At 47.7% G+C, this 22,642-nt stretch overlaps 1 protein-coding gene across 4 annotated transcripts in view; it reads right to left on the reverse strand.

Moving 5' to 3' along the window:
* The window catches only part of ZFHX3 (zinc finger homeobox 3), a 245,170-nt gene that overhangs the window by 142,618 nt on the left and 79,910 nt on the right, over positions 1-22,642 (reverse strand). For 3 of the 4 annotated variants that reach the window (XM_088800271.1, XM_074314649.2, XM_074314648.2), the window contains exons 2-3: positions 16,249-19,007; positions 10,527-11,023 (exon numbers count right to left, since the gene is read on the reverse strand). In XM_088800271.1, the coding sequence (XP_088656397.1) occupies positions 10,527-11,023; positions 16,249-18,961 (3,210 nt within the window). In that variant the 5' untranslated portion in view covers positions 18,962-19,007. The remainder of the gene's footprint in view (positions 1-10,526; positions 11,024-16,248; positions 19,008-22,642) is intronic. The other variant, XM_074314652.2, reaches the window with a different exon arrangement.

The following is a 22,642-nucleotide window of genomic DNA, read 5'->3' on the forward strand; positions in this document are numbered from 1 at the left end:
ATCTGGTGTGACACGTCACCCAGGAAGTCCAGAGGTCAGCTCAGAAGTGGTCACTATGGGCCAGCGATCCTCAAGAAGAAGCCTGTCACCAGAGAGAGCAGAGAGGGAGAACCTGACTCAGCAGGGACAGCAAGTAGATAAGAAACTCCCTCATAAATCCAAGGCCTAGACCGTCCCAGCAAACGCAATGGTGGTACAACTGTTGACCTAAGAGACCAACTATGCTTCGGAGGCCCTCATCCTGGGCCTGGGAACCTGCCCTGCTAATTAACAGGTTACAGATCAAACACTCTCTGTAGATAAACATTTCTAACCTTCTAACTAGTTTGTCTTTCACAGGATGAGGACGCAGGCCCTAGAGAAGGTTCCCTAATGGTGCTTGATGATCAATCTCAATTCAAATCCACTTTCGGCGTTTTCTGTTAGTGCCCTGTATACGGTAGGCATTTGGAGTCTTCCATGTGCAGCAGCCAATGCTCGGTGCTAGGGATTTCTACCACCTACATGTAAACAGCAACTATAGGAGGAGGCGCAAGGAACCCAAGTGTGAGCAAGGACACGACACATCTGGCAAGCTGCAGGCGGCTCGGCTGGGCATCCTGACATGGGTCGCGCTGTGTGACGTGAACGCACTTCAGTCAAAGGGAATCATGAAAAAAATTGTTGAAAAGTGAATTTTAACAAACAGCTCTGAAGAAAATTTCAGATTTCATTATTGCAAAAGCACTCTGATGTAGAAAATGTGAAAATCTGAAATGACAGTTTTCTATAAATAACAAAACTTGGAAATCATCAGTAGAGGCATTTGTAATTTTCCTCTTCTGTTTGGGAACCACTGGGGGGGGGGGGAGGTTTTACCTACAAGGAAGCCACTTATCTCTCTTTATGCTCCTGTCAAGCCGTTGACAGGACACTAGGAAAGAGTATCTTCACCGTCCAGAGGTAGGGTTGCCAGATAAAAATACAGAATGTCCAATTAAATGTGAATCCCAGGTAAGTAAATGTAGTAATTACATGTTATGGTACACACTTATAATATATTTATTATACAAATTACAAATTATTTGTTGTTTATCTGAAATTTACATTTACTGGATATTCCATATTCTGATTTGCTGAATTTGGTGGCTCTACCTCGAGGGCTCCATGGTGGTATTTTCAGTGTCCCTCAGGGTCACCACTCCAAGGCACTGGGGTCAAGAACCTCCAACATTCTGTGGGCAACCAATTTTCTGTCATTAAACATTTTTAACATTCACCCTACATCCTGGGTTTTTCTTTTAAAGTGCTGGAAACCTGATATTATTAAATATTAAAGGAGAAAATGACTCAGTTAGTAATACCAAAATGGTTTTCATAGTAACAGCCTTTCCCACCCTACATTTAAATAGTATTTATAGTTTCAAATTGTGTTGAAAACAGAACAAAAAACATGGTTTAGGTGTATTATGTAATTATTTTAAAACTCCCACCTTTTTCCTGACAATGTTTCTGACAATGCTTAATTGTTCCCTTATAATTTCAATTGCAAAACAAACAAACAAACAAAAACAGAAACACCTGTTGTGACTCAGCGTATTCAAATCTGTCCTTTTAGACAAGTCCTTTTAATTCAAGTCCTCTGCAAGTTGGGAGGACTCAAAATTGGGTTTCCCGCCTTTTCCCCCGCTCTATGGCACCATTTTCCTGCCAGATTGGGTTTACGTGGTACAACTATAATACGTGGAGCTATTCTGGAATGTGAAGGCAATGGAATATCTGCAGTAAAATTCTTCTAAGGGTTACAGACCACCCCTAAGACAGCAGATGGCATCTGTGCAAAGAATTCCGCAAGTGTGACTTATTCCTCTACATGGGGGTGGGCTGAAGGGGACTGATAATTTGAGATTTCTCTCTCACCAGAAGATCTAGGGCTTTCAGCTTGAGGATTTAGGGGCAGGGAGGCTTACAAGTATGTTGACAAAGTGGCAGTTCTTAGATTTTCTGAAATTAGACCTCCTTGCTCCTCAGTATGAGTCAGGGGCTGTGGCACAGCTTCTTTGGAACCCAAAAGGAGACTTGTCACCAGTAGCCACAAACTGTTTATACTGGAAATATGCAGACACACTCCTGCTTTCCCCATGCTATCTGAATCAGAACTTCAGAAAAGGGAACAGTTAGGACTTTCACTATGTGTTCCCTGTCCCATTTTTTTTAATAAAAAAAGATAAATGGTGAGACCCACAGTCTCCATTAAGGAACAGTAAGAAACTCGGCTCCTTTCCCAAGCCTGTCTCTCCTGGAGACTTCCTCATCCCGGTGATTTGATGAAGGTAATTAATCCAAGAAACTTCACCCTGGGGAATATGCTGGGGAGAAACGCGGAAAGGTGAGAGGAAGAAACTTCATCCACAAGACTTTACATGTCTTGAAAGGAGAACTGTGTCTCTCTGTTCCCTCTTCCTGCTCCTTTGGTGCTTTCGACAAACAATAGTGTGTTCAGACTGATCTAAATCCGTGGAGTATTCGAGAGAGACTCTGTAAGATTTAGAGAACAGGGGACGATAAACATGGCTTTTCACATCAGCAAGGAAAGAATGGTTATTTAAGAAAACTGTTGGACAATCAACTATCCAATTTGAAAGAAATACAGTCCTACATCACACACTACACAAAAAATGACTCCTCCAATGCCCCATGCACTATACACGTTCCTCGTAGATTAAAGATGTAAATGGGGATCAGAGAGATATTGAAGACATTGATCGAGTCATGCCAACCAGCCTGGGCTTGAACACTGACTCCAACACTCACTCGCTTATGACTTGTAAGCTCTCTCTGCCTCGGTTTCCCCATTTGAACACAGACGAATGATCAGAAGATTAAATCAATTAATACATGTAAAGCCAGGCTAACAGTCCCTGGGCTGTAATAAATGCTGTTAGCTGTTATTTTTATTTGATAATATCACCAAAGCGACAGCTTCCCTGGGAAAAGAGAAAATCAGAAGCATAAGGAAAGAGATGTACAGACTAGACATCCTAACAAATGAAAAGTTTCTCAAGTGCACCGTGATCTGAGTTAAAGGCCAACGAAGCCCGGGAGAAACTACTGCAACATCCACAGACTAGTGGGGATTGTGGGCCCCACGTGCCAGAGCAAGAGCTCTTGCAAATCCAGCAGAGAAAGGAACAAACCAAGAAACATACAGGCCAAGGCTATGAACAGGAAAGCTGCTACAAACGTACAAATGGCCAATAAACATATGAACAAATGTTCACCCTATCTAATAATTAAGGAGACCCACATTAGCACAATTTTGTCAATCTGAGGAAAACAAAAAAATAACATTGTGTCGATCACCGTGTGGGGGGTTTGAGCTAGCAGGGGGAAAGATCACCTTCTTTCTGAAGAGCCAGTAAAAACTACTGTATCTCCTGGCATTACACCCTGGAGCCCAGCGATCTCACTTCTTTGGAACAGCACAAACATAGAGATGTATGTAAACATCTGTTCCCTGTATTAAAATACTGCAAATAACCTACATTTACATCAATAAGAGACTGGTTTGTCGCTTACTGTCTGTTTCTCACTGTCTTTTTTTTTTTTTCATGGGATCAACTGTTTATTTTCTCCAAAATACTATGCATGTAAAGAAACTGCTACACTGAAAAGACTTGGCAATTTTTGGTAAATCTGTAGCAAAGGAATGAGGCTTTCTGCTGGTAAGTTTTCATAACCAACAGCCAATAAATGGCATACTATTGTAAGCGAAAAGAGTCAACTAGATCTATATGTACTGTCCTGAAATGATTTTCATGATAAAAAAATTATATGCAAAATGCAAGCTGAAAGCATAGCACATGTCTATAAAGATTTTTAAGTGAACAGCATGTATGTGTACACACACATGCTCATACATTTCTATCAGTACAAACACAGAAAAAGCCCAAAAGGATATAAACTAAACATAACAGTGACTTATTTCTGAGGAACAGAGTTGGAAAGTAGGAAAAAAACTTACATTTAAAAAAATGATTGAAGAATACTCAAAGATACGAGAAAGGGCTCAGGTAGGGTACTGTATACATGCCACATCATTCTAATTTTGTAAAATGCCTATGCTATATGCAAAAAGATGGAAATACGTTGTTATATGGTACGATTAGGCCAATACTTATTTTCTTATACTTCCCTAGATTTTTCAGATTTTCTACAGTAAACATATATTATTCATACTAATTTTTACCATAACAAATCCATCTTTTATTATTAGCTTACATTTGAGGTACCCATGGAATGCTACATAGTCTCATAAGAAATAATTAAGAATACAGTAATAGTCTAAAAGGGTCTGATCAGTTCTTCTTCATCCATAAAAAGGATTCAGGAGGAAAAAAGGAAAACAAAAATACTAAAAGCATTTGGAAAAAAAAGTATTATGGGTAATGGTTGTAAAATTGGTTTTTCAACAAGTGGCATATTTAGTACTGGATTTAAGAAAAAAAATAGGCACATATAGTAAGATTTCAACTCCATGATGTGATATCTAAAGTGTGGAGCCAAAATGGAGCACTGACCCTACCTTCTTGACCTGAGGGGGTGGACAATTCTATAACCAGAAGAATCAGGACAAAGGTTGGGTTTAAAGCCAAGTAGCTGAGTGAATGTATTGAATGAAATAATACCTATTGGGGGGATTCAGACAAAGGTGGGTGGGGGGTTCTGAAGGAACTGGGCAGTGAGGTGCCAACCTCTCACACCGCCCACAATGGCCATACGATGGCCGTATGTTCCTACATCATACATTGGCCGCAGCTGCTACAGCAGTGAAGGATTAGTTTCTCATGGCACGATCACTCCCTCTGAAAAAGATCTTTCCATCTTCCCAGAGTCCCCCTGAAGTTAACTGGTGGCCAGAAACACTGCCTTCACCAACCCGGGATCTCCAGCAAGGAGCATGGGGCCCTCGTGCAGTCTCCCACCCCAGCTGCCCAGCCATTAAGTGGGGGGAAATGAACTTCAGACATCCAGCTGCTCCAGGAGACGGAGGGCATGAAGGCTAAAGGTGCTAAAATCTACCCAAACATCTGGCCCTTCACACCTTCTAAATCAACCACACGAAAACATTCCCCTCCTTTCATTTTTGGTTGAAGGCACTGAGGTATGAGAAGAAGGCAGAAGTATGCACTTAAAAAAAACAAAAAACAAAAAACCTAGTCAACCTAATGAGAAAACAAGGTTTGAGGAAACTGGTTCCAGAATGACGATGTAAACCAGATGACACTCGCACCAGTGCTTCAAACACGTAGCCACACCAGGGCAGAGAGGACCAGGTGGAGAGGCGGCTCGCTCACCTGAGGATTTATGCTTTCTGCTTTCCAAGCCAAACAACGGCCACCAGTCACCACCAATGGGCGTAAGCGTGCAGCTGTCTTCCTAAGACCCCCACCCCAGCCCAGTGTACCATAAAGAAGCGCAAAAAATGCATATTGTAAACCAAATCCTTAACTTCATCTACATCCTCTGATTTGTCCATGCACCTTGTGGTGAATTTATGGCCCTGCTGGAGTGTCAGTCCCAACCAGCTTCTTACCCAGCGGGGAAAGAACTGAGAAGATTCTAAAGGAATGCAGAGTCCGATAGAGGGTTTCTTACTGCCGTCTTTCCGCCCTGCATAATCCTCACAGAATGGCCAAAGTGAAAGTCCACTGTGTGGAAAACTGGCATATGTGTCTTTCAGTCAATGGGTGCCGAACGCCTACTTGAAGCCAAATAGAGCTGGCATTTCACCCTGTTTGCCTGGCTGGCCCACGGCAGCTCACATGGGGCCCAGACCCACCTCTGTGGTAGACAACCTTCTCTGTGTATGATTTAAGATTAATAGGAAACCTTCAGGCTTGGCCCAATCAAAGGAACCTCAGCTGGGAACTGTTTGAGTAATAGATTCTGGTGGGATCTTAATCTATCTGCTCAAGTTGATGGATTTCCACTCCAATGACTCTCAGGTGAAGAAAAACATCAAAGTGAAAACCAGGATCTAATAGTTGGCAGGTGTGCACTGATCACCCCCTGCCCTTTCTGCACCCCCCTCCCCCGAGCAGAACACACTACAAATTTCAGAGCGCTCACCAGGGACACCACACAGCAGAGAAGTCCAGATACAACCAGAAGAGCTCGCTCACACTAGCTCTGAACCCACACACCGTGGACTCAGGATCAGCGCTGGCATGGAGGAGAGCAGAGGGCAGGCCTTTGTCAGTACCGCAGTCCCTCCTTTATCCACGGTTTCACTTTCCACAATTTCAGTTACCTGCTGTCCACCACAGTCGAAACTATTCAATGGAAAACTCCCGAAATAAACAATTTGTGACTTTTAACTTGTGCACTGTTCTGAGTAGCATGATGAAATCTCGCGCCACCCCCTCCATCTTACCGGGGATGTCAATCATTCCTTTGTCCAGGTCTCCACACTGTCCGTACTTCCTGCCTGATAGTAACTCAGTCTTGGTTATCCGATCAACTGTTTTGGTATCACAGTGCTTATGCTCAAGTATGCTTATTTTACTTCATAAAGCCACATCCACATAACTTTTATTACAGTATATTGTTAAAATTGTTCTACTTTATTATTAGTTGTTGGTGATAATCTCTTACTCTGACTAATTGAACTTCATCATAAGTATGTATGTATAGGAAAACACAAAATGCATAGGAATCGGTACTATCTGTAGTTTCAGGCATCCATTGGGGCTCTTGGAATGTATCCCCCATGGGGAAGAGGGACTACCGTTTCTGCCCTCTCCTATTTAAGACAAGCAAGGGCACCCCGCATCTCTATGGATGGAAAGAGAGGAAGAACAAAGCCTGGGTACTGGTCCTCTAAGACAGGAGTGATACATTTACCAGGGAGAGCAGAAAGGTGCAGACCTCGTGTGCTGGGACACGAGCCCTAACGAGAGACAAGTACCTTTTCCACAACATGCCTCCGTTCTGACTCAGATTCAAACCCAGAGTCCAGCCCCTCAACTGGGCAGGGCAGCTGGTCTTCCTGCTGCTCTGATCACTCACAGTGTCCCATAATGGCAGGTGCGAGGATGTGGGCATATGACCAGTAGGGGCAGGGCCAGAGTCCACCACTACTTAAGATACAAAAAATAAATCACTCCAGGGGGTCAACGGTGAGCTCTTCACAAAAGTAACCTGGCAGTCCGGAGAAAAGGAAACCTCTTCCATCTGATGTCTGGGGCTCTGCAGCCTCCTCCAGCCAGGAGGCAGGGAGGACGAATTCACTGACCATTAATCTCAATTTAAAAACTGGCTCTCACACAATAATCAAAACTAGATCAATTCCAGGCACAATGGAAATAATATCACAGGTTTTTGGGGGTTTTTTTTGTTTGTTTGTTTTGGTTTTTTTTTTGGTTAGCCCAACCCTCTCTCGTGTCCAGATTAGAAATTAGCTCACGCTTTCAGACAGGTCAGCCCTGGTACAGCAACATATGTCCCAGCATTTATGGCCCCAAGACAAGTGACTCTGGACCAGTGTGAGGTCAAATGACAAACCGGAAAGCTACGCCTCTGCTTGAATCTCCCGAGACTGCCACTCTGTCTCCAACATGAAAAAGGAAGAGGGGAAGAAAAGCCTCAGTTGAAAGAGAGGGTGGGAGACCCATCAGGAAGTCAAGCACATCACAGCCATTTGAGTAGGTGCAGCAGAAAGCAAGTTAGGGAGTCTCCCTGACCAATAATGAATAATCTACCAGGGAAGCAGGGTGGGGTGGGGTGGGGACTGGGAAGGGGTGAGTCAGGAGGACTGTGTGAGAAGCCCGGGGCCCTCCCCGGGTCAGCAGCATCTGGGGCTGTTTCTCTAGCAGACAGTAAAGAACTCGATTACATCCAGTTAACTGTGCTCTAAACTGATTATGCATGTGCTGGGCTAATGGATTACATTAGCAAGAGGAAAAATAACATGCAATCAATCTCCATTTACTACAGGCCACACCAGGGCCTAGAGAAAAACTGGCTCTCAAACCACCTCCAGACCCCACCCCAAATCCGTGGAGTCATGGAAACCGTGGGAGAGGGAGCCCCCTCGGGGGCAGGAGAAGTTTGTCTTAGTCACACTGTGGGACAAAAAGCCTCGGTGCAAGCACTGGAATGCTAAGGCCATCTCTGTGCCATCCGGGACTAGGTGGGAGAGCTCCCTGCCCCCACCACAGAGCCACAGCAAGCTGAGGACCATTCATTACCCAAGGACTAACGAGACCAGGCTAACGACCTTCAGCTCCTGACACAGGGAATTCTGCCCTGAAGGTGGGGGGGCTGGTCAACCCCTAGGAGGTGCCAACCAAACACACTGTTCGGCACCTCTCCTTGAGGCACTGGTTCCCATATTCTACCCTGTATCCCAACGCCTATGGCCTTCTACCTACACTGACCCTTTGGAGCAGGAGTTTCCTCCATCTTTAAAAGAAGGAAAAATGAGAAAATCAGGCCAAGGAGAATGAGTGGCCAGAGTTAGTTCAGCAAAACACGAATGGAAACACACCAACAAGCTCTCTCACATCCATCCTGGAAACTGCCTCAACCTGACTCTCTAGGTGTGACCCGTGGACATGGTTCGGGGACCAAAAAGGGATTATTCTCAGCGAATCCTCCTGGTTCCAGGCCTTTTGGAAGCAAAGCCAAGGGCCTGGTATACTCTTATTGGAGAACATAGTGTGGAGTTAATCACCGCTGTGCACATTTTACAATCTGAAGGGCACCTTTTTCCTTGGATGGAAGAGCCTGGCTTTGTGCCAGCTCTAAATGCCCTTCATCAGCGTTGCATAGAACCTTCCATGGCCACACTGAGTCCTCTGCACTAATTGTGCTCAGTTGGGTCCTTCGGAAACTCTTTTTTCCACTGTTTTTTTTCATCAGGTTTTCTGGACCACACTGGCACCTCCCTGTGGCCACTTAAGACCTTCAATTTAAACTGACCGCAAGGAGCCTTTTCTTTCAATGGTGGAACAAAGCTAAGCCACCCAATGAGATTCTTGATTACGCAGGACAGGGGCTGGCTACTTGGTGTCCAGACCTTCCCCACTGTACCGCTCAAGCCCCTCCACGCTGGAGTCAGCAGTCCATTCCAGAACATTCTATTCCCACTACCTCATGCCTGCATTCTCAACTCCTTTCCCTAAAATGGTTTCTCATCCATGTTACACAGGCCTTACAACAGCCTGAGAACAAGCAGTTGTAACATGCATTAGTTATCAATCTCGACAGAGACCGTTTGGGGAAAGGATCAGAAGTCTTCTTGATTTGGAGTCTCTATTTAAAATCACCATGAGTAGCAAGGGGATGAAAGCAACCTAGGGTCAGCAGAAACTTGGCACTCACTGGCCCAAAGACATGGGAAACAGTGTGAAAGAAAAGAGGAGAGACTTAACAATAAAGGGAGGAAAATGGAGAGAGAGGGTGAGGGCGTGGAAGGTATGTGGAAAAAGGCTGGGCAGATTTATGGCGATTTGTACCTGATTGTTCATACTAAAGCCATTATGGGATGATTAGAGAAAAAGGTGAGGCTTTAAGTCCAGTGGAAATCAATAGAAACGTCTGGAGCAATTCTGCCATGCAAGTGAAAGGACTATTTACAGCATCTGAGCACCTCCTTCTTGTTACCGTCTACGGACTGGAAGACGGAATGGAGGGAGCAGGGAGAGGTTAGAAAGGAGGGAGGAAGGAAGGGGAGAGAGGACAGAGGCAGAGGGGCTAGATGGAAGAAGTCTGGAAAAAGCAATACAAATACGAGGAAGAGAAAGGGGACATAGGACATGGCAAGACAAGAGGAAAAAAACAAAGGAGCCCCCTTACCACACCCCAGTTTTCTCCATAGCATTTAGCCACTTTCTAGCCTACGGTGTAATTTATTCATTGTGCTCCCATCTCCCTCCAAAAGAATGGAAACTCTATGAGGGCAGGTATTTCTTGTCTATTTTGTGCACGGATGCAGGCACGCGCCCTGAACAGTGCCTTGTATGTAGTAGGTGCTCAGTGTTTATCTGCTGAATGAATGAACTGAATGACTAAATGGACAAAGCACCCCAGGGGATCCAGGAGAGAAGCGATTTTATAAAATAAATAAAAAATGGGTGGGGGGATGAGACAGAAAAGAAGAACAGACAGCATGCAAGGGAGAGGGAAAACACAGAAGCACCCAGGAACACAAAAGCCAAGAACTCAGGAAACAGAATGGTGAGTTAGTGAAAAGAGTCGATTATAAAGACAGTCAGAGGGTACGGGGAACAATGTGACAGTACTGGGCTGCTGTAAACAAAACCTGCCTAAATGGGGCACCCCACAAAGAGAATCTTCAGGTACCAGCTGACGCCTGCCACCCCATTGCAGCTTCATGAGGAAGGGGATGCCAACTCCCCTTCCAACACCAGCTCGTCGTCCAGCCACCAACCCGGCCTTGACAGAGACTGTTCCTCCAGCCCCAGCCCTTGCCATCGCCCAGGGAGCGCACCCACTCCTTCCGGAGGCAGCCTGGCTCTTACCTTGTACAGCTTCAGGCTGGCCTCGTGCCTGGAGTTGACCGTGTGCAGCCGCAGCTTCTCCAAGCTGTTGGTGTAGTAGTCGCAGGCGTTGCACTTGAGGTGGACAGGGTTGCCGATGGCCACGCACTTGAGCCGCCACTCGTTGGCTTTGCCCCCCTCTTTGATGTGGGCCACCAGCTGGTACTTCTGCACATGCTTATCTGTCTTGCAGTGCAGCTGGAAGTTGGCCTTGAGCTGGGTGTTGTAGCGGCAGAGCTTGCACTGGTACGAGTCCCCCATCACGGCCTTCCACTCGTCCTCCGGGAGGCTGCGCTCCACGTTCATGTGCAGCCCCAGCAGGTCCAGGTTGTCGGTGGTGAACTTGTTGCACACGGCACACTGGAAGAGCTTCAGCGACGGGTCGTTGGTCTGGATGAAGCTCTCGCCCAGGTTCATCAGCTCCTCCGACACCAGCTGCCCGCCCCCGAGACGCATGTCTAGGGGGATCTCACCGCCCACTGCGGGGAAGGAGAAGGGAAGAGAATCAGAGGCCAGGCTCACAGCTGCAGCCATAACTGAGGCACCACCTGGCCCTCCACTTCCCTCAACCCTGGTTCAAGGGAGACAAAAGACCACGTTTCAAGAGTTGCAAGGTGCTACTAACTGGAAAAACCACCAAAACAACAACAACAAAAATCAACTTCATGCATTCAGATCTTTCTAAAAATTCGTGGAAGGCTTTATGAAAGGTGGGGTGTTTTTCTTTCCTTTTGGAAAGGAACACCTAGAAAAAGGTAGGAAACCATAAACTCTTGAATATTTCAATTCAGCCCCTCGCTTAGATCCTAGAAAAGATAGAAATAAGCATCATTCACTGGACATAATAGAAACTGAAACTCCAGACCCCAACAAGTTGGAAATGAGCTCTAGCTGCGATCTAAGGTACGAAGCCTTTATAGTAAATCAGAATCGGGCCCAGCATTTATCTAAAGCAGCGCCATCCAACAGAACTTTCCGCGATGATGGAAGACGTTTTACATCTGCACTGTCCCGTGTGGTGGCCACTAGCCACGTGTAGCTACTGAACACTTGAAACATGGCCATGTTGCAACTGAGAAACTGAATTTTCAGTTTTATTTATTTTTTAATTCAATTCCATTTAGATGGCCACATGTGGCTACTGTATTGGACAGCACAGGCCTGAATCTGAGATTTCAGGAACGACCTTCCTATGCTTCATCACACCCCGCTGATCAGTACCCCACCGGCCCGTCAATGGTACCAGCTCCCCCCACATCTCCCCAGAGTACAATCTTTTCCCTTTTCTGAGCCCCCACACTGTATGATGTGCATCTGTTATGTCACACGTCACATTCTCCTTTGTCATAAGTCAGCCATACACACAGCCACAGGCTGGCCAGTGTCGCCACCAGGGGCTGCCTTTTTAGGACAGAGGGCAGGTCTTCTCCTCACTGAACCTCTAGAAAATCCCAGCCCTCTGCACAGATGTTCAAATGTCTGCTCTACCAGACAAGGGTAAAACGGAAACAAAATGTCACAGATATGGGAAGTGGATTGAGATGGGCCCTGAAATGCAAAGGTCAGTTCACTGTCCCCCAGAAAAGGGTCCACGAAAGCTCTGCTGCTCCCTCACCACCCCTGTTCTTTCTCAGTCCATCACTGCCCTGCATAAACCAGGGACAGGCTCTCATTCACCAGCGGTAAATTAACACCTCAAGCTCTCATTTAGATCACGAGAAAGGCTTGGAAAGAGCAGCCTTCCCTCCATTACCTGGAAGCGGACAGCCTAGTGGAACACGGAGCGTCGGCTTCTATTTTCTGCCTCTCCCCAAAACACATACCCATTTGAGCTGTCTGCCCCTGCCTCTCCCCAGCTGATACTTAAACTCGACCTTTTACATGTGGTTGGCCTAACGTTACTTGTCTTTTAATGACTGATTAGAATCCAAGTTAGTGGTTAATCAAAGGATAGACGGTATGTATATTTTTGATGATTTTCTCATTTACGCTACACAAGGCACCTTGGGTGAGATGAGTACAGGCAGGCCCTGCAGAGCAGACCGGCTGCGTTTGAAGCCTGTGGACTGTCTAGCAAGCCCCAGAAACCTTTTGCATGCGCATTCCAGAAGGGTCAGGAAGCTTTCTGCTTGTTTTCTCTCTTGCAATCTCCCCTGGTGAGACAAGCCATTCTTTTTAGGACAAGAGGGAAAAAGAGGGGGGGAAAGACTAAGAACTCCACACCTTAATAGGGCCGGGGGCCAGGCAGCATCCATGAAACATACATAATACTCAGTACAAGTGGGAACTACCCAGAGGGTGAAACAAGGAGCGAACACATATTTGTTTCCGATGCCGACCACCTGAAGCATCAAATCTTCTCCACTTTTTAAATTTAACCTCAGCACATCGATATCGCTCTAAAGGGAAATTCGAGAGGCAGCCGGATGGCTCAGGTGTTTAGAGCGCGAGCTCTCAACAACAAAGTTGCCAGTTCGATTCCCGCATGGGATGGTGGGCTGTGCCCTCTGCAACTAAAGATTGAAAATGGCAACTGGATTTGGAGCTGAGCTGTGCCCTCCACAACTCAGTTGAAGGACAACGACTTGGAGCTGATGGGCCTTAATGAAACACACTGTCCCCCAATATTCCCCAATAAAAAAAATTTAAAGAGAAATTCGACTGTCACTTGTTGGAAGCCTCAGTGAAAATGAGAAGTCCTAAGAACACGCTGAGGAATAAGTCCCTATATGAAATGCAAACCAAAGAAAGAAACAGAGTAACAGTGAAATGGGGGTAACTGGCCAGCCAAAACTCCCTCCAAGAACCACATTTTGGAGAAACGAACCCAAGGCTTAGACTCCTATAAATCCATCGAGCCGGTAGGAACTAATTCAGCCTCCAAGAAGTGGAACCTCCCCTAATTCACAAGGATTTGGAGGATAGCCCCCGTAAGTGAGAACTTAGCAGGCATTTACTTTCGAGCCAGGCTGGATAGATAGTCTTGGAAAGCAGTGGGCCCCCATCTTTCCACATGCACCTGACTTTAACACTGGAAATGTACACCCTGGCACATGTGCCTGCCCATTAGCACATCGTCAGAGAGGCACAGGGATGAAAAGATATCTTCCAGGCTCAAAGGCAGCGCAAAGGACCCATTAAACCTCATGTAGGTGTCCTGTGGCCAGCTGGCTATGGGGGAAACACGAGGAGGCCCCCACAAGCTATCCGTTTCTCAGTGCTGTGCTAAACTTTAGAGTGCAAAGGGATGATCAGAAAGATATTCAGATGGCCTCCAGTCTATGTTATCTACAAATGGTGACACATCCAACCAGACTAGACCAAGGGTGCTGACCCTTTCCTTAAAGGCCTCTAGCAGGAAACCTCCCAGAATCAGCCTGTTTGGTATCACAAAAGAGAAGGTTCTGTCAAAGGTAGTATGAGAATAACTTTGTAAGCAGGAGTACATTACACACACACACACACACACACACACACAGACACACACACACACACACACACACACACACACACACACTCTTGCCCCTACAGAGCCCAGTAATCTCTAATAACCTATAGCTTTATCACAAATGGCCTTAAGAAATACCAGTAGAACTGCAGAGCGAACTGAAAGGTCTGGCTCCTCTCATTTACATATGTCGCTTCTACTGAGGCCATGCAACTTCTACTGAGGTCGTACAAGTTAACGTCCTTTGAACATGTCCTATCATACCCATGCCCAGTCAGGCTTTAGCATAAAGCATTTGTGGCTCTCCTGCCATCTCAACAACAGCTCTCGTGGCCTAAGGCAGACACAGAAGGTTTCCACAGACATGCCTCAGCTGACACTGGAAATTCAAGGGCCCTTCCTGATTAGGTCCTTAGAAAGAAGAGCTCTGTTTCGTTAAGAAAGAAAGTGCAGACCTTTGGTGCATGTCCAGAGCATAGGGATTCATTCTGCTCTTTCTTTTGCATCCACAGATAGCCATAATGCATGATGCCCCAAGGATTCACAGACACGTGGTGTAAAAGCAAACTATCTCTCTAACTCTCCATTCGAGCCTAAGTCAGAATTACTGGTTTTCAAGATAATTAAAAAGATCTCACTTTGACCCAGCATGAACCCATCCATTTTCTGTGTCTTCATTCCACCTACATTATATTTGATTTACTCTAAGATCTCCCTCCTCAAGAGTTTAAATCTCCCGACCAGAAAACCCCAATTCCCAAAGGTTCAAAAAAGGAAGAAAAACACAGAGTACTGATGCCATTCCTTGGTGTGGTGTGCATCCCCTCTGGGTTCACTCTGGGGACAAATAAGACAATTGATCCTCCGCACCCATGATTCACCAGTCCGTAAGACATCTTCCAATCACTTGGTCATAAAGGACCAACAGGTCAGTGTTCCAAAACAGAAAACAAGATTAAAGTAGCAACAATTCAAGTTTAAATGTATAGCAAGAAAAACAAATTAAATTGTTATGAAATGTAACTCATCAGCAGCAATTAACACTAAAACCCCACACAAATAAAGGCATGTCAACTGGTGAGGTTTATCTCCCTGGCATTGACCTAAAATCATGCCAGAATAAAAGTACTTGCTCACACTTTGTTGCCGAGAACAACTTATCCCATGCCAGTAAGGGGATACTGCTGAATTCAGGCCATCACCACTGGTCCCAAGAGGTTAGCAGGATCAGGGAATGGAGACCAAGCCACGTCTGTCCAAAGCACAGGGTGGGGGCAGGAGTGGCCCAACCATCATGCTGGTGCTAACGAAACGGATTTGTACATTTTCTACCTATAGAAGCTCTCCCCTCAAAGTGGTCATGATTCTTTTATGCAAAGACTCATGGTTTTCGGCATCCAAATCCTATCCTTTTGGTCCCATTCTGTATCTATGAAGCCAATCGGTAAGACTTGGTGTCTGGACACAGCCAGCTCACCTTCTCTAAATATGGGTCGTTTTTCATGGCAACAAAGGCTCCATTAAGCAGGATCTAACTGATATTAAAACTTAGCTTTCTTTGATGTACAATTTTAGAATTTATTCATTTCCATCTATCACACCAGTCCTTATGGTGCCCCAGGGCAATTTAATTCCCAACTATACAAATCACCGACGGCTCATGCAAAACAAGAAAGGAAAAGAACACATCTCTTTCACTGAGATCCTCGTAAATACACAGAACTTTGAGAAACCTATCTGGGTGGTTCCCAGCTCAGCACAGAACCAGCCTTTGGTTACCTGAAAAAAGCACGCTACAGTTTCCAGTTCCTCTTATGGAGATGATTGTTCCTATTTAAAACTCCAGCTACAGTTTCCTGTAAGTTTCAATAAATATTTAATGGAATCCAAAAGTTTCAGATAATTGTGGCGATTTTTCAAATGGAGAAAGAGACAGAGAAAGAGAGAATGGGAATAGGACGGAAGGTTGACCAGAAGCCAAAAACTAGAGGAAGCACTTAAATTTTAATCCTGGCCTAAGGAGCTGGGGTCTAATCACATCTCTGTTGAATGCATACAATCTTCCATAGACACACACAGAGTTCAAGGGATTCTTGAGAAACATATTTGATTGTCAGACACTCAAGTTAACACAAAACGACTCAAGGGGGAAAAACAAAAAAAAATAGCAACCGAATCCATAGGACCTCAGCCTATTTTCAATTTTCCCCAGTTTAAGTCACATCATAGAACAAACAAACATGGAGTCAGCCTCACCTAGAGCAGGCGTCATGGCGGCCATGGGCGCCGAGGGATCCAGCTGGAATCCACTCATCATGAACTGGGCGTCCGAGGCAGCATTGTCCATCTTCAGGTTGGGCAGGTTCATGTTCTGGGCCAGGTAGTATTGGTAAAGCTCGGCCTCGGCGGGCGAGGGCAGGCCGCCGAGGCCCAGGTGGCGGTTGTGCTGAATCTGGGTCATGTTCTGCTGCAGCAGCATCATGTTATGCATGTGCTTCTCGCTGGTCATGTGGATACGGAGGTTTCTCGCCACGTTGGTCTCATAATCGCACACCTCGCACCGCCAGGTGGGTTTGGTTTTTGGTTTTGTGGGTGAGGGGGCCCCGCAGGAGCTGCTGATATTGGCCGCGGCGGCCGCGGCCACAGCTGCAGCCGCCGCGGCCCCAGCGCTGTGGCTGAAGACCTGCTCCCCGCCTCCGTTCTGCAGGTTCTGCATGTTGTTGAGATGCTTGTCGGACTGCATATGAATACTGAGGTTGCCTTTGGTAGTTGTGGAGTAGTTACACACCTCACAGCGGAAAGGCTTGTAACCACACGTGTAGCTCTCGCCTCGCGCCAGCCGAGGGTGGGGCTGCCCGCTTTTGCAATAGACACAGGAGCCCCCCGGCTCAGGATGCTTCTCCTTCATGTGCGCCTCCAGTGTCTGCTGGTACTTATAGTGCCAGTTGCACTTGGGGCACTTGAGTGTCTTACACGAGTTACGAGAATGCATCATGGTCATGTGGCCACCCAGCGAGCGGGAGGAGCCCAGGACCGTGTCACATTTGGGGCATTCCACACCGCTCCCCGAGGGGCACTCCCCAACCCCAAGCTCGCAGAGGGAGCCAGCGTGCTGGTGATGGGGGACAAAGCCCCCATCGTCGCCCTCTGTGCTTTCATTTGGTTCTGGTGCTGTGGCATTGTCTTTATTGGCACTTTCGTCAGCAAAGTCCAGCCTCCTGCCGCCCTCTGCCACACTGGCCCTGACGCCCTCACTGTTAAAGCTTAAACGATTCCTCCTGTTCGCACCATCAAAGACAACAAAGGAAGAAGCAGAATTAGAACTAGTAGAAGCTGCGCTCCTCGACAGGGTCTGGAGCACATTAGGCATTAAGGGGGAGTTAGAAATGCTTTGGTTTGAGAGAGCAAGGTCCTTTTTGCTGCTGCTACCTGCCGCGGCCCCAGGCTCCTCGTGGGGCCTGTCCTCCAGTTCGTCATCCAACTCACTTGGAAAGAGTCCTTTGCAACCCTCGTCTTCTTCCTCCTCTTCCTCCTCCTCTTCCTCCTCTTCTTCCTCCTCGGCCTCTTCTTCCTCCTCTTCCTCCTCTGCCTCCTCCTCGGCTGGCTCTGCTTTCTCGGAGAAGCAATCCGGATCACCCACTTCTTGCTTCTCTCCTTCTGCTGCCCCAGAGTCCTTGCCCTCTGAGGATTTGGTAGGACTGGAGGCCAGAGGCCCCAGGGGGACTGAGGTAATGGGGGTCTTCAGGACTGAGCTGGTGAGCCCGCCAAGGTTCAAGAGGGTGCTGGGGGTCAAGATACCAGCCTGGGGCTGCTCGGGGCCAGCGGCAGAGCCAGCTGGGAGAGCCTCTTCCCCTTCCATTCGAATGCCACTAAATTTACCATAAAAACTGTGTCCGGGGCCTATGAGGTTAGCTGTGGAAACTAAAGAGTGTTGAAAGTTTTTGTTTTTTGGTTCCAGAAAACTTACAAGGGGTTCCTTGTCTTTGCCAATCCCTTGGATGATAGCGGAGATGTTCTTATTGCTAAGAATTTTCCGCTCGTCCTCACTCAGGGTCATTCGATGGTCGTGTACCGCGTGGGTCACGAAGGAACGGACGTACCCGAAGGACAGTTTGCACAAGAAACACATCAGGATGGGCTTCCTCTTGCCGTAGAGCACAAAGCCATCGAATTTGGACAGGTCCACATTGTTGGGAACATCTTTGGATACGCAGGAGCTTTTGGCAGAGCCGTCGCTGTTCAGGTAATCCTTGTTGCTTTTGTGTCGCACGTCAAAAACGCGGAAGCTGTGCAGGACAGGGCTGAGCCCCGTCAGGGCTGAGGTATTCGGGAAAGCCTGGTCTGGGCCCTCAAACCATTTCCCGAAGGATGAGGCTATGTGGAAAGTGTTGATGATCTGTGGGTAGACTGGTGCAGCACAAGAAGGGTCCCCTTGTTTGCCCCCCACACCGGGGAGAGAGTTCAGAAAGAGCGAAGGGAGAGGCCCACTGCCACTGCCACAGGCGCCCCCGCTTTGGGTCAGCTGGCTCAGGCTCTCGACAATGTACGCCGAGCCGTCTGGCTGGTAGACTATCTCCCCAGCCAGGTTCTCCACATCACTCTCCTCGTCCCCCTCCTCACTGGTGTCGCTCCCGCTGTCCTCTCTCAGGGGCAGCGGGGGGCGCGCGCTGGGGCAGTGGTGCTCCATATAGGTCTGTAAGCTGGCGAAGGAGGCCGAGCATTCATTGCAGCTGACCTCCTTGCCAGCGGGCTCGGCGGTGGGGCCGGCCGAGGCGGTGCTCTCCGTGAGGCGCTCATTGAACGGGGCCCTCAGGCTGTCCAGGGGCCCGTGGTTCTCACTTGTGGACTGCTCCATGCCACTGGGTTTGTCGGGGAGGTGGGTGCTGTTGAGTTCAGTCCATTGCTGGTGCTGAGGGATACTGCACCCATTGTCCTTCCCCGAGACGACAGGCGAGTCACAGCCTTCCATGGTAAGGCCTGCGTGGAGCTTTCATTGCACCCAGTACGGATCGGACCTGAAGAGTGGAGGCAAAGGGGAGAAGAGGGAGAGAGGGGGAAGAGAGAGAGAAAGGAAAGAGGTTAGGAGGGCCGAGGCTAAGGTCCCACACAGAGCACTCTAACAGGTTCTGTCCACACCCACAACAGAGACCGCAGGGGCAGCGGGGACCCCAGCGATCGCCCCATGCCATCCAACTCGCAGAGGGTAGATGGCATCCCAGGTGTTACGGCCGGGGTCCATGTCAGGAGCAAGGGGCATGGGGAAGGGACATCAGGAGAATCCCTCTTTGTCTTCAGCTTGTCGGCTGCTCTACCCCTAGAGACCAGTTTGAATTTCCGTTCTTTGCAAGCACAGCGTTAGTGAGCATCAGGGCTGGGCGACAGCCACAGCTAAGGATGACCGCATCATCTTGCCAGACCCCGCCTAGGATACAGACGGGCAGGCCCACCGCATGCGTACGGCCAACACAGAGTGCCCCCTGGCTGCCCAGGCTGTCTTTGGGCCAGGGGAACACCATGGAGGGACGGACGAGAGGAGAAAGATTTTATACCTCCAGAAAAAGGATGGTAAATCTGTGCGAGGATAGACTTATTTAGAGGCGAAGTTGCTGTTGTTGCTTTTATCGACCATGTTTCTGGTTTGAGAAGTTCAAAGAAAAGCATTTGAGGGCTGCAGCGCTCAGAGGACAAGTGTGCACGCCTAGATACATGGCACAAAGTCCCCTTGAGGGCCCACGGCTGCCTTCATCCTCTCTGAGTCTGGGAATCATCATCCCATTTTACAAGGCGTAAAATTGAGGGGCAAAAATCTTAAAACTGGCCCCATGTCACCCCGACACTGTGACACAGAGAAGACAGATCTCCGAATTCCCATCTGCTCCCCACACCTGGTAGAACACCCGTGCTTGTGACTCAGCCTGGCTTCAGACTCAAAACATGTAGGTGCAAAACATGAGCTTGATATTTCTAGGAGGAACCTCCCAGACTCTGTGAGCTGACTCCCCCTCCTGCAGCGTCGAGATTGCCCTGTCTGGAGGGAGCCTGGTCACCACAGGCTGGGGGCTTTTTGCTGTCAGGATCTTAGCAGCAAGCTGAGACAGCAGCTGGGCTCGGCCAGCCCCTGTTCCACACCTGCCTCTTAGTTATTAGTCGCTCCCCAAACAGCTGTCCTTCAGCCCTGGGGCTTTTCCGTTTCCGACTCCAAAGTGCCACTGAGCTGAATTTGCCCTCTGAGACCTCGAGTCCCTGGAGAGGGAGCCATCAGATCACCCGCCGCTGCTCTGCTCCTGTGACAACAACATCACAAGGGTATTTCTTCTATCCAGGCACTGCTCCTGCAGGCAACTCAGAGCTTCACACGCCTCGCACGGCCCTGATCCTTGCCAGCAAATCCCAGGCCACCCTCCCCCCAGCACCTCCTTCCTGGAGAACACTTGGCTGCTTCTCCACCCACCATCTCATTCATACACAGCGGATGGAGGTTTTGGCTGGGTTTGGTCTCCCTCCCCTTGCCCAACCCCCATCTTCCCATTCTCTCTTCATTTCTTGATTCTTGACTGCACAGTGAGCCAACAGCTCCCCCTCGGGAAAAGATGGGGAAGGCAGGTTTACCAGAAGTCTTAGGAGGAATAACTTTTTGGAAGAATATGTTATGTTTTGTTTAAAACTCTCTCTCTCTCTCTCTCTCTCTCTCTCTCTCTCTCTCTCTCTCTCTCCTCTCTCTCTCTTCCTCCCTCTCCCTCTCTCCACCTCTCAATTTATAACCTCAAACTCTATTACAACAAAGTTCTGTGTGCCTGAGAAAAGACATATTGATTTTAAACAAAGATGACTACACTAAACCAAACCAAACAACAAATGCAATGGGACTTCCTCGTATAGCTTAGCTGGCATGCAGGTGAGAATCCGGGGTAGCTCTTAAGAACGTGTCCGATTGGCTGAACGACATCTGATTGACAACTTGGGCCAACAAGGTTGGCAGGCCTGAAGGGGCGGGAGGGTTAACAGCCCGATTGTAAAATCAATGTCATAAATGCTTGGTAAGTTACAGGAACATGCGGGAAGGGGAGGCCACGATTGATAAAGGAGAACAGCTTTGATGCTTCACCAGGGACTTGTGTATCGACAGCAAAGCCAATCTCCTCTCCAGCCGGGGCTGAGCCAGAGAAACCTGCAAGCGTTTACCAATTAATTGGTGGGCTTTTCTTGCTGTTCTCTTCTTCCACACATCACACACTTAAGGAGTTGGGACTTCTAAAAACTTGTCTAACTTTTGCCCAAACAAATGGTGTCAAGAAAAAAATGACACCGTGGCCGCCTCTGAAAGACAGGTGACCCCACAGGTGGTGACATGAGCCCCATGTGAGGGGACATGTGGGAGACCAATTCACAGGGAGGGACAGCCCATTAAGACATTGGCGGGAAAGGATCCCACTTCCGGATCTATGCTGCCTGCTCTGGGCTTCCTTTCAACACATGCTGGCCATGACAAGGAGAACCTTTTACAGCCTTGCTAAGCAAAGTGTGAATCAGGGACCAGGAAGACTTGAGAAATGCAGACTCTCAGTGCTGCCCAAGATCAGAATCTGCATTTTAACATGGTCCTCAGTGAATGCGCATTATTAAAGCCTGAGACACTGTCTGTTTCACCACATCTTCACCAGACGGCCAACTCGTCCATGCTTTGTGCCTGCACTGCTAGGTGACCAGGCAGGGTCAGTCTTGGGCTCTCCTACCAGTCCCTGGAAGGCGCAGGGACAGGGGTAGTCAAGGAAGGACCAGAACACAGGGATGAAGAAATCGCTTAAAACGGCCCGATCCTTCAGCTCAAGGACCTCAGGCCATCCACCACTCTCCCACCCGGCTAGCCATCCCTCTCGCTCTGTTTATCAGCCAGTCAATAAGAAAAAGGTAGTTCTTACTTAAGGAGGCAGAAGTCAACTCAGCAGGTCGATCAGCACTCTGTCTGTAAACACGGTTTCCCGTAAAATCAATGATCTTCAGTTACAGAGGGCAGCCTGGGAACCCAGCGGGTCCCCACACTCTCACAGGCAGCCCTGCCAGCAGCCTCTGTTCAGAGCCCCCCACCGCACCCCCGGATCTGGGCCTCCTTCCTCAGCCTTCACCCATGCCAGGGCCAGCTCACACATCACAAACCCTCAACCCTTCTTGCAGCCTGATTCTCTCCAGCTACTTATACCCCAACATTCCCTTTAAATATAGATGCATTCTACTCATGCCCAGCCATACTGTACTCAACATGGGGTTTTTTGTGTGGTTTTAAGAATTCAGTTAGATTTCAAAAGAGCACATCTCTCCAATACCGTGTTTCCCCGAAAATAAGACCTAGCTGGACCATCAGCTCTAATGCATCTTTTGGAGCAAAAATTAATATAAGACCGGGTCTTATATAATATAAGACCCGGTATTATATTATATTATATTATATTATATTATATTATATTATATTATATTATATTATATTATATTATATTATATTATGTTATACCCGGTCTTATGTTATATAAGACCAGGTCTTATACTATATTAAAATAAGAATGAGTTTTATATTAATTTTTGCTCCAAAAGACACATTAGAGCTGATGGTCCGGCTAGGTCTTACTTTCGGGGAAACATAGTAAGAATTAAAGGG

This window comes from Rhinolophus sinicus, chromosome 8 (assembly GCF_057876585.1).
Source record: "Rhinolophus sinicus isolate RSI-liver-muscle chromosome 8, RSI-T2T, whole genome shotgun sequence".
Lineage (NCBI taxonomy): Eukaryota > Metazoa > Chordata > Mammalia > Chiroptera > Rhinolophidae > Rhinolophus > Rhinolophus sinicus.